Genomic DNA, 27,390 nt, shown 5'->3' on the forward strand with positions numbered 1-27,390 from the left:
ATTGCTCACAGATGACAAAAGAACATTAGAAGTAAAGAGCAGATATGTCCTCCTCAATGAAACAGTGAGTACAATACTCATAGATTAACAGAGGTTTCCATTAAGCTACAAACTTTCAGCACACCTTTACCTGGAACAGCTGCCAACTACCTAAATGGCCATGTCTACAAGCCATTGCCTTGTTCCAGACGACCAGCTGGGATGAAGGAGATAAAGAACAAGGAATGTGATGCCTGGCATCTTGTCATTCATCCCCTCCCCCCAGTCCTGCAGAGGCAGTTAGTAGAGGAGGAGCTTTCAGAACAGCACATGGAAGAGTCCTCATCAGTTCAAAGGGCCTTAATTTATCTTAAATGTTCACAGGACTAGAGTCTCTGCACAGAGACAGCTCTGAAAGAATCTGTATTTTAGTTTGCCTTGAGGCTATTGGCCAAGCACCTTTTAGTTATATGCTTTGGCAAACTTGACTTTGTTTTCGTGTGTGTGATTAATGGTATTACTGGTGGTCATTTTATCTAGTGTCAGTCACAGCATGTAACTCACATACTCTATTAGCATTGAAGATGTGCCAAGGCCCACTACAGTTGGGTCTGAATGATTCAAGGGGGTGCCTAGCACTACTTGCTAGGTGAAGTCAAAAAAAGGCAGTTGCTCCCTTTCAGCCCTTAGAAATTGTCAGAGTTAAATTCAAACACAGAACAAGTTAGATCCAAAGTTAATCTAGACAGGCAGAATAACATTTCTTGGATGAAATCATTTGAATCTGATTACATCTTCCAAGTTACTTAAATAATCTTGTCCATGATAAATTCAAAATTGTAAACTAACTTTCTACCCCATATGATATCTCTAAATTCAGTAGTGATATACAATTTGCATTGAAGTCCCAGAAGATTTCTATAAAGACTAAATCAAACAGCAGTTAGCAAAATCGGTATCCCAGGTAAACAGAAGTTCTATTCTCATGTAGTTATTTCTGAAGGCTAAATATTGCAGCCTTTGGATTATCTGCAATGTCCATCAATCAGTGAGAATTATATAAGCATAAGCATTGAAGGGCGGGAACATTTTTCCCCTGTGGGAGACATTAACATGGTCAAGACACAAGACAGCCTCATCCATTTAAACTTGGTTTCGAATGTACTTTTAGCAATACAAAAGAAAATATAATTTCAAAGTATTTGAAAAGCAGTAGTTCTAGGAAAGATTATATAATTAAGAAGACTTTATGATATGCTTATACGACCTGATTTCTTTTTAATATATCCTGATATATTTATTACATAACAGCAGTACAAATTCAGTGTTAATGGTCAATGTTACACTCACCTCCCCAGTGCTCATCACACACTGTGAATAAGGTGGTTTTATTGGCTAGTCCTGGGAACACACTGCTGCACTCCATAACAATAGCCTGAGGAATCATTATAATGCAGGACACAATCCAGATAATTATAATGCTATTCCTTGCCCGCTTGGCTGTGCTTTTGAACATCAAAGGGTGACAAATTGCATACCATCGATCCAAAGCAATGCAGCTCAGTGTTAGTACAGACACAGAGACTGAAACTGTCTAAAGAAAAGACAATAATATATAAACTTTCTCAGCTTTAAAAAATATATTTTCAATATAGTCACCTGTCCATTTGCAGTACTAAATAGACATTATTCCCAGGAAAAAAAAGTCTTCCTTTAAAATCACTCCTTACAGAATTACAAACTAATGTATAAATCTCCTATTTATTTTGTGTGATAGCCCCATCTGCTTCAGTCCTGCTGGAATCAATAGGACAGTTCACAAATCAAGGTGCTACCCAAGCTGAAGAGGTGTAGCAGGGTCAGATGCTATAAGAATACAATCATGCAACTTAGAATTTACAAAAACATTATCTGAAAATTTAATACCACTAATTAGATCCTTCTTTTCCTTTGTAGAATACTTTTTTTTTGTTTTCCTATGCTATACTCAGATTCCAGTATTATCATTTTGCTTTTCAATTTTTAACAAGAAGAATGGAAATTCTCAAGAAAAAACATTCAGCCTGCAGCAAACTAAGTCATTTTACCCTCCTATTCAATATAGGAAGTGATCTGTGACTTTGGTTTTATTCTTTCACTTGTATATTAGGCAATCATTCCATTTTCTCTTCAGATTCTCTTCCACTAGAAAGGAGGCTTTGAAAGAAGTTTGTGATTTTGATTCTATCCAGTATATACTTGCTGGAGAACGATTCCCCTTGATAATCTGGCTCTTTAGCCTGAACATACAGTGTATCCACTGAAAATAATAAATGTGCTGGATATATTCAGAATTCTGCTGAATTCTTCTGATTTATAATGACTGAAAGACTAAACAGCTTGTCATTCTCTTATATCCAGTTTGTTAATCTAACCTGATAGAGAAGGTGCCAATCATTTTGAAGGAAATGTTCTCACAATTTCGGCCCCTGATAATGAATGAACAGTGGCAATAATTGCTTAAGGAACACAATGTGATCACCTCCCAGTGCACGAGGATACTTTGACTATTTCTAAATAATGCTCAGTAAGTCACTAACCATATAAGAATGTATAAACTCAGTTCAGAGTTCTTCAGAAGGTCTGATCCTCTGTAATGGGTACTTAATAGACTTTCACGTCCACATATGGAGAGTATGAATGCCTGTAATTCTAGTTATGTACATTTTATTACTTTGTGTCCTTTCTGAATTAATTAAATGATCTCACAGAGTAAAGAGCATCAGGCAATTGGTCCAGTAGGTATATTGCCCAAGTCTACCAATCAGTTGCATCAAGAACAATATTTATTAAGCAGAAAAATAATTCACAAGTGAAACAGTCCTCTAGTCCTGTGCAGGTGTTCTGAGGTTATCTACTCCAGAAGAGAGAAACTTTCATCACATATTCTTGATTAGTAATATTCTTTTGTTCTTTTTCATAACAGTGGTAATGTAAGTGCAAACACAGTAATACAATACCTGTAAGTAGGGAATCACTTTGCAGAGAGGCTGCCCAAAGAACCAAGTTTCTGTGATGTCCACTACTAAAGTCGCTGGAAGACAAGTAATTGTGACCAGAATGTCAGCCAGAGAGAGATTTACTATGAAATAGTTGGTAACTGTCCGCATGTGATGATTCTTCCACACTGCAATGCAAACTGAATTTGGAAAGAAAGGTTAGTTGAAGTGAATCACCTAGGTAATGCTTCAACAGGAAAACATATTGCATTGTGGAATTAAGGAAATGTGTCTTTTGCTTAATAAAGAATACTTGAATATGTAGTTTAGAGTAAAAAATATATGTGCTATGTGTTAGAGTGGAAACAAGGGTGTACATAGAGAGAATCTCAACACACAAAAAGATAGTTCTCCAAAGACCATAACATGAGAAATATTAATCTGATATATAAGGCTTCCTATCTTACTGCAAGTACTAACTTCAGTAACTATTAACACAATTGTCTTCATGTCCAGATTCAAAGTCTCATTAATCTTTCAGGATATAGCACTAGGCTTAACTTAGATATATTAAGAAGATAACGGAATAGAAGGGTACTCAGGAGGCCTTCCAAAATAAAATCAGCTAGAGCTAAGCCATTCTCTTATTAAACTAATGAACATAGCTGAAAAAAGACAGACTGTAAGATATGTAATCTGTTAAGATCAGGTGCTTCTTTAGATCCTAAGAAGGATGGTGTACCTGAAAGCTTATGTTCACCTTCCAGCTATCAGCTGATATAATAAAATATATTACTTTACCTTGTCGCAGATCTTATGTTGCTTAAGTCTTTAGGCCAACACTACTATAGTAAGACTACCAATAAGCCATTTTTGGCAAGTTCTTTTTTTTAAAGTCTATTATTGAGGAAGATTTCATGCCTATCTTAAATATGTTAAGTTTTTGTATTTTTAATCTACTTCTCCTTTGCTGATATATACATACATATATATATATATGTATATATTCTGTACATAGATGGCAATGAAGAACAGTTTTTCTTTTAGGCAATGTGTCACATATGTAAAGATTGTTGTCGCATCATTTCCCAGTCATCTCTTCAGGCTATAAAACTTCAAATATCTTCACTTTTTACTGATAATCATTTTCAGAAATGTTGCACTTATCCTTGTTGCTGTTTTCTGGATGTTCCTCAAATTGGATCACAACTTAATTGCCAGAGTGCCTTGCCCCCAAATTGGCACAATATTGATTCAAGACTTTCCTAAAGCTTTAGTAGGAACTAAGACTGGCACATTCCTTCATGAAGGAAGTTTGGACATTTAGGGATAATTTAGGGCAAGCAGAGAGGGTCTAGGTGGCCTCCACTTTCTCTAAGAGAAGCCGATTTTATCAACTACCCTTTTATGATGTAGGCTTCCAAGTTTCATCTAAAAGTCCTCTGTGCCAAAATAGGTGCTGCTCTTTTCTTGTAACCTGTGCAGACTGGGATGCAAAATCTAGGACTTCAAAATATAGCTTGCTTAAAGTTAATCTTTGATATACATCTGTCATGCCACTGTAAATTCAAGTCAAATAGTCCCTACAAAGCCTTTTCCTGTCCTTGGATTGTTTTTGGAGAAAAACTGTTACATTTTTCATTTCTTCTGTTGTGTTCTTTGTGGATACAGAATTTCAGTTCTTCTTAGCTGTGGCTTCAGATAGCTGAAAGGTAGTGTTTCTAAATCAAAGCTTAAAGGAAATGTCACATTAATTGTCTTTACTGATCATTTAGGTGATTTAAGTTACCTAATGAAGTAATTATTTGAATAGCATCATATGGTAGTTACAAAATAACTGTTTAAGACTTTGCCATTTTTACTTGATGCTTGGGACTACTACAATTATAACTTACAACAGTGACTAATGATAAGTTGAGGTAGTGATGAGGTAGCATATAACATGGGAGATAATATATGCTGCCTCTCTAGAATTTTGCTGACATCAGGAAATTCTGGAAAAAAATTGGAAATGCCATTTCACTTTCAATAATGTTAATGCTTCTGGTTTTTATTTCTGGATTTCTCTTTGCTTTGAATTTATTTCATATTAGAAGTATGGTCCTGTCTTGTCCTAGGCAAAAGTTTTATCAAGTGTCCATGTTTTTCTATAGTTACTACTTTTTAACAATAAGAAACTGTTAAATAACATATTGTTTTAAAGGTTCAGGATTCAGCTGGTTTGTTCTTATGCTATAGTTTCAACAGTCTTACATGTTCTACACTGCTAACCGATTCACAAAAGTGCCTATTTCCCAGCAGAGGATGTCAGTGCCTAAATATACCAGATTTAAGTAGATATGTATACTCTTTGACAAAGCCCATTGTTATTTCTGTGCTGCCGTATTTGTGGAAAGAACATAGTTGCAAACATTATTTTTGGTTTAAAAAAGAATCCACAAAAAGTAACAGGTGTGAGATTAATCTCATTGGCCACAAACAGTACCAAAAATGAATTCATAACATTTTGCCTGTATCCAAATGTATGTATTTGAGTGCATGTATTTGTATTCAAAGGTTTCTATCAATACGAGGAAATGAATCCTTACAGGGAGCTAAGAAAATTTTTTGTCTCAGATGTGAGGAAAGCAAAGCACAGTACAGAAGTCAGCAAATGCCATTGAGTAAATCAGGCCCAGAATAAGAAACATGGACTTCTGAATTCTCAGCTTTGTACTAAGACTTACATATCACACTTGCTTATCAAGGACAGAATTTAGATGAACTTCAGCGCCTGCTATTCCTCGGAGAAATATAAAAGACTGTTCCCCTTGCTACTCAGGGAGTAGTAATATAGATGCATGAATGTATACAGAAAATGAGTATATGCAAGAGAGGCTGTTACAAAATCCTCTGAAGAGAAAGTATTTTAAAAATGACAGTCAGTCTTTTTTCCCCCCAATTCATTGCCCTCTGCTGGTTGAAGTACTGCTTTCAACCTGCGCTAGTATATGGTGTTTTCTTTAAATGTTAGGATAAATAGAACTATAAGGATTTGCTATGAATAGGACAGACTGATGTAAATGACAGAAAGTTAGTTCAATATATTCCTCTCCAGACTTGATATCTTTCTGAGTCTACTAGAGTGCTAAGCTTGTTCAACAGTCCTGGACAACAGTTTCATTCATATACGATGATCTAACAGATCTTCAAGACAGTGTCTCCATCCTATGTTCAAAAGCTAATCTTTTTCTGGGAGCACAAAGCAGTCTGAATATGCCATTGAATATATTATAACTAGTTAAGCATCAGAACAGGGAGATTTTGTCTTCTCTCTACTACTCTCTCACTCCTTTTAATATACATTTGCATTTCTATCTCCATTTCAGCCAGTCCTGCAAGGAAGTAGAGGCACTCAGCTTCCATAGAAGGGCTAAAGAAATATGCTAAACACAGGAAGTTTCAGAGTATGAAATGCTATCTACCAACCTGAGTGAAACGGCAGAGAGCAGTAGCTCTTGCCGGAGCTTAGAGAAGCAATGAAGAGACAGATAGCAAAGATACTCAGCTGGAACTGGATTTTACCAAAAAATAATCCAAAATTATAAAGCTGGAGATGAGGCCAGCATTAGTCTTCCCCCAAAAAACTGAAAGACACCACAGAATTAAGAGGATGTCTGTTTAGTTAGGGCACAATATAGTGTCTTAAATAAAATTCTTTGGACATCAAATGAAAATCTGTGAACTAGTAAAAATAGCGCTGAATAAAACCATGATTTAACATTATATGCAAATCTTCTACATGACCTTTGATGCACCCAGCTATAAGTGTGAATTAGAAAGCAGAAGACATGATATTAACATGGGCAGAAGAGAGGATCAGAAGTTCAAAGAAAAGTGAGAGAAAAATGTGAGAAATGAATCTGAGAAAAGTTCCTTTATTATGTATAGTCCTTCAAAACTGTTATAACTCTCTTTTGGAATGTAATTACTTGCATAATTTATTTTATTATTTTCTGTATTTTACTTTTTATTTTATAAAAATGCTCTAAGTTACAGTTAGTAACCTTCCTATAAGTGAAAACAGGTCAGTTTGCACAAAAAGCATCTGGTTTTCCAGTGGCTACATAATCAGACTCTCATAACTCCTTCCTCATAATGAAATTTCTCACACTGATGCCTTCAGTTTCTTCTATCAGAATTAAGAGAGGAACTTTAAGCAAAATAATTGCTATTCTTACCTTTACCACACAGTGTCAGTGAAGGCTTGGAAACTAGATTGAATTGCAGGCTGATTCTGTTTGGAAAAACTTGTGGTGGCTTTCCCCAGTGAATAGAATTCTGTTATAATGAAGTTTATTTCAGAACTCACCCCTCCAAATGCTCGTCATTGCCCCCCCCCAAAAGTCTCATGAGCAAGTCTCACGAAGGACTGAGCACAACAAATTCAAATCAGAGATAAAATTTAAGATATATACTACATGAAGGCCATCAAGAAAGCTTCAGGTACCTCATTATATTCCTGAAGAAAAAAAAAAGTCTCAAAAATCACTGTATAGTGAAGTTTTAGATTGGTATTGTTCATGTATAAATTTATTTCCTGTTGGTTTAGCATCCTGGGGTATTTTAATTAGAGGCTGTAATGCCATCTATTCAATTAGCATAATTCACTGTATCCGAAACTGAATATGAAAACAATACAAATGCTCCAGCTGGTATAAAATGCAGCTGATTGCCTCCTAGAAGACTTAGGCTGTCTTGGGCATATTAAACACTATGCTAGTCCTTCCATTGGAAAATAGTTGGCTCAGATGTCAATTATTTTCTACATGTCAGCCCTAAATGATTTCTCTAGCACTCCAGAAGTCGCATCAACCTCTTATTCAATGAGTGAACTTCCAGTTGGACTTCTAGGTCCAAATAAAAACAGAATTTCCATAATTAACAATGCCTGGCATTTCTGCGTATAAATGAATGACACCACCTCTTATTTCATTTTTTGGTGAATAAGAATGTTAAATCTCAAGGGCATATAAACAAAGAACTATTTTCTTTCTCTATCATAACCATCTTTGATGACTTACTTTTACTTCACTAATTTAATATCACAAATGATTTTCTAAAATATCATAATATTGGTACATAGGAGTCATATGGAATTAATTCTGTGGTTATAAGCACTGACTAACATCTTCAAATGCATCAGACAGAAAACTTCCAAAGAATTTTACTTCTTTGTGATGATTTATAATCAATAGTGTTAAGAAATAGGTGTTTAATAGATTTGGGTTATACACTGTCCCCTCTTCCTTCCTTCCCTCCTCAGCCTCCAGCCAAGCAGTTAGTTCTTTGCATGGTATTTCCCTTTTGTTTTTTTTGTGTGATGACATTATCCACTGTGAATCAAGGTCTTGATGGTGCAGTGTGTAGCAATAAAATCACACTGAAAGAACAGCTGAGTAGATAAGCAACCAAATGGGATTTTAGTGTGCTACAGCCTCTGCTCAACTACTGAATGAATGTTAGAAAGAGAAAATGCTATGCCTGAAACTACTGTCAGTAGTATGATCTACTCCTGATTGAGAAACTTGCTGCTTTAATTTAGGAGTTCAAAATTTAGGTGCCTAAGTCTAAGCTTACTTTATATGTTTTAGATAAGCTTTGTGAGTCTTTCAATAATTTTGATGATGATCTTGATTAAGGGGTAAGAAGCATTTTAACTAAATTGCAGAGGATATTTAATTATGGGTTTTGGGGACCAGCAGCAAGAACAAAAAATCTAAAACACAAAGACTGCTTCTGTGAAGAGGAAGAGGATATCTGTTTCCTAGGCTGTCAATCTCGTACCCACTGTTAACTTCCAAATTCACATATTACTTCATTTTTACATAACTAATCTTATCTAGAAAATAAGCAAATCTAACATAAAATCAGGTTAAGGTTGAAAAACTAATAGAAATAGTGACACAAAGAGAATGCATTTTTATATAATGTTTGTTGTAATAAAAATATATTGAAAAAATTCTACAGTTGGTAATAATGCCCAGCAGATAAGAACTGTCCTTGTATATGTGAAGTGACAACCGAAAAGATGGATAATATTCTTGGCTGCATATACAAAGGAATCACATAGTCTGCCAGTGAGGTGATAGTTCCTCTTCACAAGACACACTAGAAACACATCAACAGATTTGAACAAAATCATGGAAGCATGACAAAAGGAAGAGATGCTTAGACCATGCTCCCTAGGCATCATAGGTAAAAAAGGCAATGTCAGGGGGAATCTATCACTTTTTTCTAGTAAAACTCTAGAAATACACTGGAATCGTAGGAAATGTATTTGAATAACATTGAATAAATGAAATCTTAAAATATTTTATTGATTGTCAGCCTAACTGAAATGTACTTATGAGGAAACTGAAATGTACTTATGAGGAACTGTCTCCCACAAAAGACAAAGAGAATATACATAAATAAAAATAGGTATGTAATAAATAGTCTGCATATAGCAATATAATTCCTGACCTACTTTCTAGCTACCAAGTACTCTATTGCACTCTGTACTTTAAAAGAAATTGTGATTTGGGGCATGCTGGTTATTTCTGTGTTCTTCTATCCACTTCTGTATTTTATGTACTGCCTCATTACTATGGTGGTAGAGAAGAACACAAGAACCAAATTATGCTTGCTGGAAGCTAATCTTTACAAAGCAGAATTGAGAGTAATAGCACAATCACATAATTGGCACACAGTTCGTTTTCTAACTTAGTTGCATTACATAATCTCAGATAATTAACAGTCTAATGGGAATGGGAGTTATTACCAGAAGATCAGCTATGCAATAAAAACAGTCTGCCAAAAATCCCAGTTTTGGTCATCTCTGGAGGAACTGAGAGGCACCATCACACAGTTTCTTGAGCTAACTATAATCAACATAGCAAATTTTCCATCCACTCATACGCGCGCACACACACACACACAAATCATTACAATTATGAATTGACATTGCTAGTCATGTCTGCAGAGCTGGTTATACTGAACGATTTAATGATCACATCTGAAGTACTTATTTGTCTATTTGTAATAACAATAAAAAGCCTACAAAATCCTGGCATACACTTAATGTTAGAGATGTAAGGACCCTAAATATAGCTGTCATATTGCATGATTCTACAATGAAAAGATTTCACACTTCACTATGATTCAAATTAAAATCTGAGGGGCTCATCAAAATCAAGGTGAGCTTTCTTACTGAAATGCTGTGCAATTTTGAAACTTTGTGCTTCAAAATGCATCCATCAGTCACCATTAAAAAGAGCTACATTAGGAAATATCCTTTCATGTTTATTTCTAATATAGATATAAGAATTCCTTTTCTTTGGACTATTCAAAGAAAATACAATTCACTACGCCAGTAGAATGCTACAGTAAATATCTTGCACAAAATACAATATCTTAAGCTACATCATAAATCCACATTGCTAATATTGTATTCCCAAAACTGGGCTAAAACCCATAAAGTTTGTTCTGAGAACCAGAAGGCAGAGGACAGCTTTGTCAGGGCCACGTGCACCACTTGGCCCTTTCCTCTAGCCAGGATTTTGGCCACCTGAGCCCAAGGGCAGCTCTAATACAGTGCAGCCATGTAAGCTGGGGTTAGACTGCTGGGAAAACAGCTTTGGGAGACATCTGCGAGAGCTGTGAAGGGGTCTCTTATTTACTTAGGAGCTTCATTTAAGCTCAGGCTCTTTTCCTCAGTTCTGCCCAGCTATAAAGGCAGCCTCCAGTCAGATGTAACTGTCATTTCTTTCAGAAGAATTGAAACAAAAATCAACAAAATTTGTACTAACATTCAAGTTGTCAGGTGACCTTTCAGAGCTCACCTTCCTTCAGTCCCTTCAGTCCCATTGGTTCCTGCCCTTTTGCCCTTTTTTGGAGTCAGGTTCAGTAGGACTCCACTATTCATACCTCATAGAATCGCCTTTCAACATAAGGGAGGCTAATGGAAAACAGAGCTGTGTCCCCTCTGGACTGTCTAGTCAGAAGGATTATGCAGTGGAACTAGAGTTAAGCATCTGGATGTGAAAATCTGTGGAGAAATAGACATAATTTTAAATCAGCTTCACCTTTTAATATATTTCTACTCTTGATGTATCTCACGAGGATGTGCATGGCTATTTCCTGTTAGAAATCCTATTGATGCAAACATCAATATACCTCAGTTGAGGTATCCATATCTTACATAAATGGAACTCAAACATTCTATATCATAGGTAGATGAAACGATATCAGTACCATATCATTTTCTATGAGTTATCTTTTAAAATACAACTAAGCAATCCCAGTTACTCTCCACCTAAGAGATAAATGTGACTCTCATGATGGTATTACAGATCTAAAGTCCTTTCAATGCCAGATTCCCTAAATAATCTGGACAAAATGAAAAGAAATAACTTAAAATGCAATGAAATGAAATATGCCTCACCTATACCCATCAGGTAGAATTCATGAAGATCATGGCATCATTTAAAAGAACATATGAATCATCTTATTCTAACAACATTTGCATGTATACATAGACCTCAGTAATTCACCAAATATCTTTAAAATCCTATCAGAGAAAGACTTGAGAGATTATAGTTGCCTTTTGATAGACACTGATTTGAACTTAGGTGTTAAATGTAATCATAAGCAAAACCTTTCTTCTACACTCAAGAAGAAAGCAGGCCTAAAATCAGACTACAGCAAATAGCAAACAAATCCTCTGGAACTCTGCGGAAAGAACTGCTATTGGATTCTGTACAGATCTCAGCATAACATGATACTAGGAGTTACTATAAAATAGATTATAGATAATATACCTATCTGGAAAAGACTAATTCTCTGTCAATGGAACTTAGATTCATTCTGAGTTGGTGATACTTCCTTTTCTTTCCAAATTCTGTGAGTAAAGAAAATCTCTGAGAAATCTCTAACGCTCTGCATAATCCCCAAGCCTTGGAAGGCAGCAATGTCAAGTGTCAAGCTGGGAGTTGGCAGCTCGTGTGTCCTTGGGGGCTCAGCTCTTCCCTGCTCCAAAGAGCACTGCCAAGAGGCCCAGCAGGCCAGCCAGCAGGAAATCAGGACGCTGCCTTGCTTTGTGCTGGGTCTTTGGTGAAATCAAGTGATGAGTGCTTCCTGCGGGAAAGCATTTCATCAAAAAAAATCTGACCTACTCTAATGAACAACTTAAAGAAGAACCATTCACATTCTTTACCTGTATAAACAGAGTTAAATGCATGGAGTTGGTCATTGACTATTCATCCCTTAAGGTCTTATTCCAGTTTTTAACTGTTGCAACTAGTTAAAGTGAAATTATCATGTCTAGTGACTAGAGACCTCCATGCATCCTAAAAATACTTTTCTTACTTCAATTTACTGTTATTCTATTTTTAAACATTTTCAAATAAAGAAGAAACAGACAATTATTCAGCTTACACACCCAGTTTAAAAGTCCTGTTTTGCACTACCTTTGCTAAGTAGTTGCAAGAGGTCCATTCCTGGGCTGTGGCAGAGATTTTGCACACTTTTGATCTTGAGTGCAAACTAGGAAGTCCTTACCCTCAATACCTATTCTGCTTCAGTGACTAACTGAAAATGAAATAGGACATGGAGACAGCACATGCTGATGTTATCAACTAGGATTCCCATTCTCTGAATATTAGTATAACTATGGCTTAAAACCTCAGACAGTAATTCTTAGGGAAAAAAATGCTGTGGCTTGAGCTTTTGCGCTGAAAGTCGAAAAGCAACTATGTAATAAGGGCATGTTTCTTTTCAGTGGCTCCAGACGAAATCTCTGGTGGGCAGCCAATGTGGGCACACATGAGAATCAGTGACATAATCAGACTTGCGTTCAAATGCAGGGACTTGCTGATGGTTTTAGCTTGTTTTGCAGCAGTTTGGACAGTGCACGTCAATCCTCCTAATTAAATTGAAAGCTAAATGGCAATGCAGACCTTGTTATATGCTACTATTAGTAGGGAGAATTCCTGCAGTGCAGCTCAGCCAAAAGCCCAGTAGGTGTCAATCAAAGTTCAAGCTTCTGATTTTACCTTTGGTTGTTAATTAACTGTCAGAATATTTTAATTCAGTGTATTGCCAATGTCTGAGGAATATGCTGTGCCTTCCACTTGTACATATGTTACTGAGGGGACACAATGAATTTCCTCATTCCCTACAAATGTGCTATTGAAAATGAGAGGAAGATATATCATTTTGCAGATCAGCCTAGGGAGGGGAAAGGTTTTCCCTGGTTTCTTAAGTGCTATCCAGATAGGACATGCATGAAACAGAACCAAAGCATTGGCTTCTCATGCCTCACAAGTCCAGTAACACTGATCAGACATAAGCAGAGGAACGCATTGCATCACTAGGAATGACACTATAAACCACCGAAACTCTCATTAGAACCACTTCTGCCTTGCTTTCAAGGCAGTGGTCCATGAGTAAATTACAGATTAACCTGGAATATGGATTTTTAAAATAGGAATAATTTGCTCCTGGAAAACTTCAGAGTGTGTATTGCTTTACAGCAGATATCAGTAGCCAAATAAACAAGGAAAGTTTCAAAAAAGTATTTGGAAAAAGAGCATACACCACATCCATTCCTCTCCCCAAATTCATACGAGCCTGCAATCAGTGTATTATGAGATTTCTTACATAAAGATGAGACAGTGTTCTGCTAACAAGCACCTGCACCTGTAGACCCCACCAACAGCTTCTTGCCTGTAAACAGAAGCAGCATTTCGCGTGCGTGAGGTTGAGGTAACCCACAAAGGCACTTTAAACGGCAGACAACTTTGGCAGAAGCAGCAGCAAAAGACAGCCAAATGCCACCTTCCATCCCAAACAAAAAGATAATATACGCAAATGTCAGGAGGAACATTTCCACATCGGCACCAACATCGGCTCTGTTTGCAAGTGCAAAGGGAGGAAACTGCTTCTTCTCGTGTCTTTCACAGGGAAGAGAGTGCAAACAGGCTGAGAGGTCCTACAGCTGGAAGATTTGACCTTGAGTCTTTAAAGCCTAGAGGACAGCCTGTTTACAGAATGAGTGGAGGTAAACAGGTAAAGACAGATCCTAAAAAGCCCTCCAAAAACAGTCCTTGCTCAGAATCAGAATGAAAGACAGTTTTCTTTTTAATTTAAAGTACATCCTCTTTAGGAAGGTTATTAGTACTGTCTATCAAGCTCACTACTGAGCAATGGAGGGGGTAAACAGATGTTCAGGCTTCTGAATAACGTAACCTCTTTCGCTAACGACACACGGGTTTCGTGCATATCTGGTATTTATCAGCAGTTAGCACACCATTACAGAAACAAAATAGCAGTATCAGTCCTTTAAAAGAAAAAAAGACTTCCAAAATTTTGCCTGTGACTTCACTCTCCTTCGCAGCTTAGGTAGAGAAGCCTACAAAGCTTGCAGATGACGACACCCCTCTCATACATAAATCCTTTCTAAAACCATGAATGAAAGACCCTTACGGCAGAGTTCCGTACGCTAGCGCGCCACTCTTCTCATGAAAATATCATTGATGTAAATAAAAAAAATGCAAATGGCCGTGATAAGTGGATTCTCATGGCGTAATCAGCTCCCTGGCGGTCACACAGCATGCATGTTCATTCATAAATACAGGGTTTATTAAGACTAACGTATTCTCAGCTGATCCGAGTACCAGCAAAATAAAATGGACATGTCTGCAGTAATAGGAAAGAGTCGGTCAGGATGCTAACCCCTCGGGAGTGTGCGTGTGCGTGCGCGTTGCCTACACCGCCTTGCAGCAGCAATCACGCTGGCACGGGGCACGCCGGTGTCCGCTGTCCGCATTTTCTTACAATCCGGTAAAAACAACCGGAGCTACACACGGGAGCTCAGCCTCCCCTCCGGGCTAGCGTGCCCGCTCAGCGGAGCCGTAGCGCTGGAGGAGCGCCGGGAGCAAGGCGGAGGGCGGCAGCGGGCGGTGCCGGCTCCGGTGCCGGCTCGCAAAGAGCCGACGCCGCCCGCCGGCCCGGCGACGCCGCCCGCCGCCCCGCCGCCGCGGCTTCCCGTGAACACCCCCCCCTCTTCCCGCCGTCGCCCCCGCTCCCCGCCCTCCCCACCTTCCCGCTGGCCGCCCCTCTCCGCCCTCAGCTGCCAACTTTCGTTCACCGAGCGAGAACGACCCGCCCGGGGCAGCCCGCGCACGGCCCAGTGAGCGCGGGCAGGCGCCCCCTCGCCTCCCCACGCACCCCCGCGCGCCCCAACCGCCGCCCGCCCCGCCCCAACCGCCGCCCGCCCCGCCCCAACCGCTGCCCGCGCGCCCGGCCGCGGCTGCCCCTCCCCCGCCGCCCTCCTGCCGCGCGGCCGCTCCCGCCGCCCGCCGGCTCCTTCACGGCTGAATGGGAGCGGGGCGGGCGCGGGCGGGAGGCGGGCTGCGAGGCGCCGCCTCCCCTCGCTCGCCTGAATGAGCGGCGAGGAGGGCGCCGGCGCCCTGCTGCCCCGCGGGGCCGTGGCGCCCCGGCCGCGGGGCCGCCGCGGGGCGCGGCCCGTGCCGGGCTCGGCGCTCTCCCGGCTGGCGGCCCCCGGGGCGGGCGCGGCCGCCCTCCGCCTGGCGGCCCGGGGCGCCGCCAGCCCTTCTTCCCCCACCTGTCATGCGACATGCAGAAAACATGTATGTTTACATTGCTGGCGCTCGCGCTGGGCGGGCAGGGGGCAGCAGCCCCCGGGCGGCAGGGGCTCGCCGCCAGGCGCGGCCGCCTGCGCCGCGGGCCGGGCGGGCGGGCGGGAGGTTTCAGCACCGCGGCCCGCGGACAGGGGCGGGAGCCCGGCGGCGGCGGCGGCGGCGGCGGCGGCGCGGGGCTCGACGCCGGCCCCGAACGGCACCGCCGCCCCGCGCGCTGCCGGCGAGCGGGGGCGATTCCCGGCCGAGCTGTCCCGCGCCGAGGGCCCTTCGCCTCCGCCTAACTTTTGCGGTGTTGGCGGGGGGTGGGGGGAGAAAGCCGCCCCGCTTCTCGCGGCCGAGCAAAGCCGCCCGGCAGGTCGCCCGGCAACTTTGCGGCGCGAGACTCACCCAGGACGTTCCCGACGAGCGCCACGATGAACACGACGATGTAGCCGGCGATCAGCGCCCATTCGTACTCCTTGGGGTGCAGATACTCCTTCCAGAGGTACCGCAGGAACTCCTCGTCGTCGTAGTCGGTGGAGGGGGCTAGAAGAGCCTCCCGCGTGTCGTTGAGCCCGGGGGAGGATGACCAGTTCCTGCAGGGCGGGGGGTCGTCCTCCGGGCTGGAGCCGCACATCCCTGGCGGCGCTCCGGCTCGGAGCGGAGCCGCTCAGCGCTCCAGCGCGCTCCCCAGCCCCTCCATGGAGGCGCGGCGCTGCCGCTGCCGCCGGCGCGCGGCGGCGTGCGGGGAGACGGCCGCGAAGTGACGCGGGCGCGGGGGGAGCCAATGCGGGGCGAGGCGGCGCTCCGCGGGCGCGGGCGGCGGGACCCGGCTCCCCCTCACCCCCGCCCCGGGAAGGCTTCACGGCACCGCCCCGCAGCGCTGCCCCCGGCCCTCGCCGGCTGCGTCCGCCGGCTGCTCGCCCGCAGCCCCCCGTGCGAAAGGACGCGGATCAGGACACGCGCGTCAACGGCACGAGGGTGCGCGCAGCGTGGGGGGCTGCCGGGTGAAGGCAGCTCCTGAGCCCCTCTCCTCAGGGCTCCCTCAGAAACTTCTGCCCGCTGTGCGGCCCGCTGAATGAAACCCCCGTGTGTGGGGGGGTGGGGGGGATCAAAAAGGCGCTGAGGAGACGAGCGTGTGACCTTGTTGGGTTCTGGTACCACGAGAGCTCCCTGCAGGCTTCAGTCTGGCGTGTAGCGTCGTGGCGTGGGCGCTGAGGGTGCCCCGGCCACGCAGCGTGGGCCTCGGGAGAGCAGCTCCCCGCCACACGCCTCTTCGCCGCCGCGCTGACCGGCGGAGAGCCTCTGAACACAGCCCAGAAGCCGGCTGCTGCTTGAGCAGCGTGATAGGGCTGCTGGCGCCTGGGCGTTGCTTCCTGCACTGTTTTCTTATTTTGCCCAGCATACAATTCCTGAAAATGAAGGGACAGGGTATCTGGACTTGTCCCTGCTGGCTGAAAAAAACCACTCTCCCCCCTGCCCCGCTATCCAGGTAATTTGTTAGGTTTCTCACTTCCTAGCTGAATAATTTAATGAGCAGGGTATAAGCACCACTTCCACTGTGGAATAACACACCTGGCTCAGACAAGCCAGTTAAGTAAAGTAATTTATGCGTAGGGTCTGCATCTCCACAAGAATGAAGGAACTATTGTGTTACTCTAATTCCAACATGTAAGCATCACAGGGAGGCAGAAATTCAGAAAACACTCCAGTGCATAGCTCTAGACAGTACTCAATCATTCTTTATAGGCATGCAGTCTGCTCTGTTGACTGCAAAGTCCAACACAGCATATGCATACCTGTTGTTGCCAGTGAGCACCTATTTCTGTAGATCTGCTCTCTTTGCTTTAGTTCCCTCTCAGTAAAATAAATAAAAAAAAAATCTCTTTTGTATTTCACAGGGAAGCTGAGAGGACTTTTTAGGATAAATACATTAAAGAGTGAGATATGCTCAGATACAAAGGCAGGATCAGCACCTATCTTGCATAGATTAGAAATGTAGACTTTGCAAACCTTATAAATAAAGACTAGACACTCTACATACAATGAAAACATCTAAGACTCTGTTGGAAGGTATTTATGATCTCCTGAGAACGCAGAAATGTAAGTGTATTTGGCACACAATAGAAATAGATCTTCAAGGAGCAGGCCATGATCTTCACTAACGGTGAGCAACATAGAACATGACTGTTGTCATGTTCTGGAGGCCAGAACTGGAGGTCAGTAACAAATATCACACTGTACTCCAGCTTGTTTCACATCTTATAATGTTTTTCCATGACTTCAGTATTTGTTTTCAAGTTGCCATAAACTCTGAAACAGATGATACCTTTTTTTAACATAGAGTGCCAGGGGTGAAGGAGTGTATCCTTCTCCCTCGCCAACAATAAGGAACTGAATTAAAGAAATACAGATTGTAAGAATCAACATCGTTTATGAAAAACAGATCTTACAGCTCATTATTTTTCAGCAAGATTACAAATTTGATTGATAAAGGCAACTGCATAAATTTAGATTCCTAGACTGCTGTAAGACATTTGCTTTAATTGGTACAGCACATTCTGATTAAGGAGACAGGATGTGATAAGGAATCAATAGGGCACACATTACAAAGATTAAAACCTAGCTAAATAACGGGTCCCAGAATGAAATGGTAAGTGAAGAATGATCACTGAGCTTGTGCATTTCTACTCGTCTCAAGCAGGTCAACTCTTGGTTCTATTTCACTCAGCATCCAGTGAAGAAGATGGCAGATATTGCAAAGATCAGGAAGAATTAGCTAAACACAACCTCCCATCATGAATCTGTACTCAAAAAGGTTAATATGATCCTTCATGCTATGGATACTTACAGCTGTATAGCTGTGAAGGTAGATTAAGGTATACAGAAGTATAAGGGAAACTTGACTAATGAGCTAAAATCTGCAACATGCACAACAATCCACTACTGAGCAAATGCTTATCAACGTGAGTCACTACAGAGGTACATTTTAAAATCAAGATTGGATGCCTTTCTAAAAGATAAGTGCTAGTTCAAATGGAAATTAGTTCAGAAAAGTCGTATGACCTGCAATACACAAGACGTTAGACTAGGTGATTACAGCATTCCCTCCTACCTTTCCAGTCTCTGAAAGTTTATTAGCAAAATAGATTCACGTGATGAATTTTAATGCTAACTTATCTTTTTTAAAAAATAAATATATTCATATGTATATAATTATATTTGCACCAAAATTAATGCAATTTAAATTTGTCCCTTTCATATGCAAGCAAACAGTAAATGTTCAAAATTATATAACTCTTACTTTGTTAAGTGTTTTTTTTTCAGTTCAAAAACCCGTTTAATGTGGTTTTACGAATTTATAAAACAAAGAATATATTGGCTACTCAGCATTTAAAAGAAGTATAAATTCAAGGTTATATCTATTAACCTTTTTACCTCAAGAGAGTAATGTCTCATACTTTATTTAGCTAAAAGATTCACATACATTAATACCTTTTCTAATTCATAAATTTCCACCACTAATCCCAAAATATTGAAATGAAATTATCTGCTCTGGAAGAGGTGTCTTGTGGCTTTTAATGCCACTTGTTATATGATATTAGACCATGCAAATATAAATCAAACACAATTTTATGCTTTATTCCATCTGATAGCTCAAAGGAAATGGCATTCATAGAGAACAAACCAATTCTATTTCAGCATCCAAATTTTATTGCTTTGTCAAGCACATTTTCCCCTCCATAATAATCATTCTGCTGCAGACTTAAATTTGTATTAATCACACAAATAGGCCACATTTCTTCACATGTTAGTGACTAACCCTTTCATTTTAAAATCTATTTGATTCAGAGGATCAGTTCCATACTAATCTAATAGCATATTAAATTAAGAGCCTTTCTCACAGTAGAACAAGTTTTAAAATTTGAAAACTTTGGTTAAAAAGGCAGATGAGCCTGAGGGTTAATGTTTAACCTTTGCTGGACATTTTAGCAAGTGCTTCCATTCTTGGGAAGCAAACCGCATACGGCTGCAGAGGAGAAATACACTGCTATATTGACAGTAAAGATGAATTGTGTGAATATGCCGATCTTTCTCATCTTCCTTTAACTAACTTTTCTCTGCGCCCTTTTTATTATGCAATATGCCACATCATGGCTCAACAATAAAACAACCTTCTTGTTTATTTGCTGGATCCATCCTGCTCAGTGATGTCCCACATTCTGGCTGTGAAGCTCCTCTGGTCTCTTTCCTCCCATAGTAGTATGTCAAGGTGGATCTGCTGCTTCTCTGGCAGCAGCACTAAGGAGCTCCTGCAAAGCAGTTGGGCTGTTATCAGCTAAATAAATTGTGAAGAAGAGAAGATATTAATTAAATAAGAAGAGAGCAGCTAAGAGCAGAAGAGAAAGACTGAGAAAAAAGGCAGGTTTAGAAATCTCTACAACCGTAAAATTCCATAGGGAAAGGAATTTTGGAAAATGGAACTACCAGCCACCAAGGTGTAAGGAGTCACAAAAGAAAATGAATGCTATATAGTTTATGAAAAGAATGAACAATCATCAAACCTTATAACTGAACATAACTATGGTCCATCAGACAACATACTTGCAGCAACATCTTTCCTTTGAGCTCTCTTTTGTCTTGGTATTAATTTAGTAATAAACTGTAAGTTTTAATACGATATATATTACTCAGACATGCTACTGAATTTTTGGAACCACTGATGATGCAAGAAATATCCATCAGTTAATCTTGTTTAGCCAACTTCAGGCATTTTTCTCTTTGTATACAGAAAGCAGGGTCTCGTTCAGCAGGATCGTGTTTTAAAAATTCCAATGAGCTTGCTAAGGCACTGTTACACAAATTTATCAAGAATATTGGCTATTTTGTATTGATTTATTTGTTCTCTAATGCCATTAAAATGAGGCACAGCCAGGGTGAGTTGCTCTAATACTATAGTGATCAAATAAGAAAAGATCAGCAGTTGGTTAAATCATTGACATCACCATCATCAATATCCACTGATGTATTTTAAGTGAAAAGGTCTGATTCTAGTCTCATTCACACTGCTGTAAATTAGAAGCAACTTCATTCATGTCACTAGGGTTACTTTGCTGTAATACAAATTGAAATGATGCATTCCATAATTGCACAAATGCAGATGATCTAAAAATCATATAAGAATCTGAGTTTTGGTGAAAATTTTATTGTTCAGTTACCAACAAAAATCCTTACCACTTTCCTGTCCAACTAGGTACAATTCTTATTAAAAAAAAAAAAAAAAAAAAGGAAAAGAGAAAGAGAAACAGAAAAAGGAAAAGAAAGAAAGAAAGAAAGAAAAATCAGTGCAAGCACATTGCTTCTCCATCCATTTCCTGGGCCATTTGCTAATTAACCTTTAAGTACTAAAAGTAGTTCAGAAAAAAATGGCAATTCCATTTGCAATATGCACTCGTCCATCAAGTCTGTACAGATTTAAAAGCAAACAAATTATTAATGATCAGGGCACAGTTGTAACCTGATATAACAAATTACAAAGGTATACAAAGTATACCTTTCCCAAAAATGTCTCTGAACTGTAGGCAGAAGCCAAAACAGGGATTGCTTTCTACTCTTTCTCATAGGATAATACACATCTAATGAAAATATCAGTCAGCAAGTTCAAAAAAGCAAAAAAGAAATACTTCTTCACATTATGCTTATATTCTCGACTATTTAGGAATAACTAGAAGGAAGGACCTTTTTGATAAAATATTTAGTTATTTTAAAGGAAATCAATGCCTTTCAGGTGAACTTGCCACAACATCTATCTGGTGCTCCGGGAAAAAAATGTATTATTTATAGAAAATAATAGCGATTGGGCTCTGGGTATTTAAAACGTGTCAAGGGGTAATCTTTACTCTGCAAAATTTACACCTGAAGTAGAGAAGACAGACTAAGAGTGGGAAGCCGAACAGTCACAAAGGTGGTTTAAAGTGACATGTCACTTTCAGTCATACAGAAGATAAAATGACAGTCAAGGCTAGGATCTGTATTTTCTGCATTCAAGTTCACTGACCTACTGACATTAGATCAGACCAAAAATACTGGGTTTTCCTTGTGTTTTCATCAGACTATTTCTTACTTTGTTCTCTAGTCCCCCGTAAAAGCAGACCATACAAGATGGGGTCAAAGATCCCTCTAATCTCTGTTATATCTCTGACAGTGGCCAGGAATAGATGTTTAGAAAACAATATGAAGGTAAGACAAGTTCGCAGTGATACTTTTTGTCATTACAGCTTTCCATCTTTGTGTGGTCACCAAGTGTGCTGCTTCCTGAGGCAAACCATTCTTAGTATGGTTAATAAGTGTTTATGTATTTTGATATTTTTCTGTTACATGAATTCACATGTCTACTATTATATCAGTTTGTAAAATATAAGATACAAACTTACCAGTCTTTATCAATACTTTCAAATTCTTTTGGGGGCTGTTTAAAAGTCTGGCTACATGTTTGATACTTTTCCCTGCTCCTGTACTGTTTTTGACTAGAAGTTACATGTAATAGTTATTAGTCTAATAATTCAGTGTTTTAACGCCTTTAGTACTTGTTGTAAGTATAAACTGGTCTTGGAAATCTTTTAGGGCTATGTATTTTCTCTGAAATGACAAAAACTGGCAGACTGGCAGATCTTCCTACGCCACTTGTACATAGGAATTGCTGGCTATGAAATAAGCCAAGTATGACATGGTTTATGTCTACGCAACTTAAACTCTTTTCCTTCCTTTCGTCAGAATGTCCTGATCATGTGCTGGCTGCCAGATTGGAATGATCTCCAGGCAAAGCCAGCCTCTGAACTGTGCCAGGGAATTGCTTGAGAGGTTTGAGCCTGTGCCATGGTCCTGACTTCCTATTGTAGACATACTTACTAAGTTCCACCAAATATCTTCCTTACTTCTGAGTTGCCTGTCTGTCCAAATCCTCACTTAAAACAGTCATTTCAGGTTATCTATCTTGTATTTTAGATTTCCAGACTTTGCATAGGAGCATTCATATACGATCTTGCCTTTTGTGTTTGGATGATGTGTTAAATGAGACTCTATTCATTTAGTCTTTTTTTTGCTGTCACTTGTTTGAATTTTGCTGACTTTTGCTCTCTGCTTCATCTGAGTACAGAGTACAAAACTTCATCACCAGAGAATGAATCATCTAAAATTGTGTACTTTTCAACATGCTGGCTTTCAGATCATTAGTTTTAAAATTTTCCTAAAACTATTTTGATTTTTAGTATCATTAATGGATTTAATTTTCTTTGAGTGGACTATTTCTCTCCTGTAAAAAGTCCATTTATTCTTAAAGTTCCACATTTCCCAATTTCCTCTGCTCTTCCTAATTTCCTCTGTTCTTCTCTACGCCATTTTCTCAACCATATGCAGACATCTTGTACTCTCTCTAGCCCAGTGTATGGTTCTAAGAACATGTCTCAACATGTTTCCCTCAAAGTATTTACACTACCTGTTCCTGCTACACTCTTAAAGTGACCTCCTGAGACTGCCATTTTCACACTGTCATCAGAAACAACACAGAAATATTTTATCGTGAAAGCAGTATGCAAAGCATCAAAATCATTTGGATCCATGTTTTATTCTATTGTTTGTTATTTGATTCTTAAAGTATGATTTCATAATCTGTTTATGCATTGGTATTTTCATGTGACATTTAAAACATTACTTCTGCCTAGATAGTGTGTTTCTTTATATTTTATATCTTTCTCAGATTGATAAAAATGTTTCAGTTAGGTGATAGTTACTTTCCTCCTGTTTTTATCCAGCTGCTGCATAAGTATTTTTCTTAGCCTTCAGTGCAATATGGACAAAGAGCTTTTAAGTGGTTATACATTACTTTGCACTGAAATATGAAGAACTTTGTGGTTATTTCCATTACTGTTCTAAGGATTCTTGTGGCATGAGAGCATACCTTCTGCCTTGTAATGTAAAATTACTGAGGAAGACTTAGCAAGAAGCCTGAAACCGAACACTAACACAGTGAAGAGCTTGGTTGCTCAGGCCCTAAGGTCATGCTAGGTGAAAAATAAATAAATGATATAAGCTCTCTCTACAACAGAATCACTAAAACTAGAACTTTTAGCAGCCTTCTTCAATTCCCAAAATATTGAATATTGCATTCTGTATTCCTGTGTTGCTGTTAGTTACATGTTTCAGTAAGTCTCACTTTGCCTGGCTGTGCATCAAAGAATACTGTCGTTACTATTCATTATCCAATTTCCCATTAGACAGCTGCTGGCTCAGATATTTATTCTGTTAAACACTGTAAAGTAAAAATTTGACTTGGAAAAATAAGAAACTAATAAAATAAAGGAAGGGGAAAAAAGCACAGTATAAGATAAAAAGGAGAGGAAATGTTAAAAAGCCTAAATACAGATCAATCATGTTCTCTAGAAATTAGCCTAGCCTGAATATCAGATGACTCCTTTACTGAATTAAACTCATATTTTTCTGTCTCATTCAAGTCACCTTGCATTTTATGAGTCAAATCTAGCTTCGCTTCTCATGCCTGAATACCAGTTCTCGTGATTAGGGACAGATTTCTCTCTCTGCTTTTCCACTAGGCAGGTTTTGAGACTCAGTTAATTATATTTTTTCCTATTATAAAAATCTCTTTTTATCTATGATTTAAAATTAAGATGTTTGTGTGCTTTGCAGGATGAGCCTGTTAGCTGCGGAGGGCAGGAGGAGGAAGAAGTCATTAAAGGACTCTCTCTTTCACCTGTAATGGCAATGGTGAAAGGAGCATGGCTGGGGCAACGCTTCTGTGAGCAGGTAAATGCAAACTACTCTGCTTGTGGGTTACGTGGAAGGGCAGCGGGCCTGGCAGGACCGAGGACAGGCTCAGAGGTGTGCTGCTGCAGGCATGACTCTGAGTTTGCGCCAGGGGAATGGAAACCCTTTGGCACTAGAACCTAGCACTTGCTAGACCATAGTCTCATAAATCTCATAAATTTATGGGCAAGATGCAAGTTGTTAGAACCATGTATATAAATAAATCATTACAATCCCTCATATTACTGTTACATTTTGGTGCACTAGCGCAGAACAGGACAAACACTTAAGTAGCATCTTTCTGTTACCTTTCTGTGAAACTGAAAATGTGCTGCCATGAGTATGAGGAGCTGGAGACCTTGGCGGACTGGCAACCTTACAGCCCTTGCACTGACACTTCTAGGGGAAAGTCCATATCTGTGCAATCCTTCTGGTGTTTTCTGAAAATAGATAATGCATTTTTTCATCATCTCAGACTACAGGGAAAGTATACTTTCACTAAGTGCCACTATTAATCTTTTCCTCTTCTAAAGGAAACTAAAGCTAAGGGTTTCAGAGGTCCCTAATGCCCATACAGTCCCATCAAAAATAACCTCTAGACAGCTTTCTTTTTTTCTTTTCTTTTTTTTTTTTTTTTAATTAGGAAATGAAAAACTACACTGCTATCAATAAACTGATTAGCTGAATTTAATTGTCCTGTCAATTATTCTCACATTCAGGATCTATAAGCATTTTATATGGGTTGAGTAAAGGATCAAGTAGACATTGCTTATTTGTGGTGTTCACTTTTGATGTCTGTAATTTCCTCACTTTCATAGACAGCCTTTCTTCTAACCTGTGTAGCTGTTAACATAATATTTATAGATATTACCTGTTATCTAAATGTACAGCAAAACATATGGTGCCCTGAAGAACTTGTTGCAGGCATACCTATTTCCAAAGGCTTGGAATACCTAGGCATTTTCTGGAGCTTTTTTTAAAAGCTAGCAAATTTCTCCATAAGAATAAACATAAATGTGAGGGAGTTAAAGAGACACAGAAAATACTGTGTCTCTTTATGCTGCATTTGTGTTTTATAAAACAAGTCTATCAAAATTATATGTTTGTTTTTAAGTCACAAATATTTTAGATAAATTAGCTTAGAAGTTTTTTAAATACACTTCAGTGTTGGCAATGGTAACATTTAATTTACTGATTTTTTAACTTCAAAAATACAATAATATTGTCTGCACGTGTTTCACTTACTGTTATAGAACAGAATAGAAACAAGGCAGCCTTGTTTCCATTTAAATCCAGCTGGTATTACCCAAGATCTTCAATGGAAGATCTAAAGATCTCATGCTAAGGCACAAGCAGAACTTGAGAAAATACATTTTCAGAAAACATTATTCACCTTTTTCCTTCTAGGCTTCCTATTTTTAAATGCTTAAACCTTCTCAGCTCTGTCAGTGTTTTTTTCTTCTGGATTTTGTAACTCTAGATGTAAAAGTCATCTCTGGAGAAGCTCAGATTAACATTTTCCCTGCAAATAGGATTACATTTAATAAACTTCATGAGGATTCTATATATTTACACACATCCCAGTAAGTTGCTTGCAACCTAAAGGAAAGTGTGTCATCACTTAATCCCAGCTTCTAATTCCCCACCTGTAAACTGAGGTCACAGAACTTCCTTACTGTGAAGATCTGTAAAAATATGAAATGAAAATGTTATATGAGAATTGCTCGACTGTTCACCAGAGCATCATACAATTCCTGATGATTTCTATACTTCTCATTAAATGCACAGGGTCCTGACAAAAACAAAGGAAGGAGGAAAGGTCTTCAACCTTAATCATTAAAAATATCTTGAAAAATACCTAGCCATTTGCTCTTAAACTTCTAATTGAAATTTGTCTAGAACTTGGCAGTTTAGAGGGGAATCACAGTCAAGATGCTATTTCTGTTTCCCTCACCAGGACTTGGCCTCCTACAGCTGTCATTAGACATTATCTTATTTACAGCACTGCAGCCAACAACTTAAGGGCTCAAGTATAAACAGTAGCTGCCAAAGATTGGTTTTTGTAGGCTGGTAGCCTGAACAATACAAAAAGAAACATTCAAAGTTGGAGTTGAGAGGAAGAAAACTCAGAACAGATAAAATCTTGATTGTTCCAGTAGCTGACTTCACAATTTTCACAGTACCTTAGCTGACGCATGTAGTGCTATGTAGATAAATAGAAAGTCAGTCACTGACTGATGAGTCTGCTAGCAAATAATGACAATATGCAACAGAAGAGGAACAAGACTAAGTAATATGATTCTGATCCATGTCTATGACTTGCAGGTGCTATGATAGTACAATTACTATTAAAGTATTTTTACAAATTTATCAACTCAATAAATGGATATATATAAACAGATGGACTCTAGAAAGAAGAATGAAGAGGTGAAGGATGAGAAGTTGAGTGCTAAAGTTTATAGGAGTTGCCGAAAGCCTAGCACTTCATTTGGTGCACTGACAAAAGCCAAACCACTGACAGAACTTGAAAAGACTGTCTCTTCCTCTACATATTATTTTGTCCCTTTTCTACAAATTGGCTCAACAATTCATTTCACATAGTAGCAAACATAGGTGAGTCTGGTTTTAAAATATCTATTTGCATGTATAAATACCCAAATAGATTTTATCATAAGCTATATAAAGATATATGTATTCTGTTACAGAGCATATAAATTGCATCTTGATTTTCTATTCCCCATGCCAGAGAATGAGATGGAGAATCTGCACTGAACAGAGTCCTTAACAGTGTGTTGCAAATTATTAATGATGCTGTTGTTAAAGTTCACTGGGAGTCTCTAATTAATGTGTATCTTTAGTGAGAAAGTACAGTGTGAAGAATTATACAAAAATATAATATCATTAAATAAATCTGTGATGATGTCTTATCAGTAATACTGTTGGTAGTGTTA

At 39.5% G+C, this 27,390-nt stretch overlaps 1 protein-coding gene across 1 annotated transcript in view; it reads right to left on the reverse strand.

Annotated features, from left to right (window-relative positions):
• The window catches only part of HCRTR2 (hypocretin receptor 2), a 30,962-nt gene extending 14,706 nt beyond the window's left edge, over positions 1-16,256 (reverse strand). Inside the window, exons 1-3 of the mRNA XM_062571107.1 lie at positions 16,028-16,256; positions 2,979-3,157; positions 1,330-1,573 (exon numbers count right to left, since the gene is read on the reverse strand). Coding sequence (XP_062427091.1) covers positions 1,330-1,573; positions 2,979-3,157; positions 16,028-16,256 — 652 coding nt within the window. The remainder of the gene's footprint in view (positions 1-1,329; positions 1,574-2,978; positions 3,158-16,027) is intronic.
• Positions 16,257-27,390: the final 11,134 nt, after the last annotated feature.

The sequence above is a fragment of the Rhea pennata genome, chromosome 3, assembly GCF_028389875.1.
Source record: "Rhea pennata isolate bPtePen1 chromosome 3, bPtePen1.pri, whole genome shotgun sequence".
In the NCBI taxonomy this organism is placed as follows: Eukaryota; Metazoa; Chordata; class Aves; order Rheiformes; family Rheidae; genus Rhea; species Rhea pennata.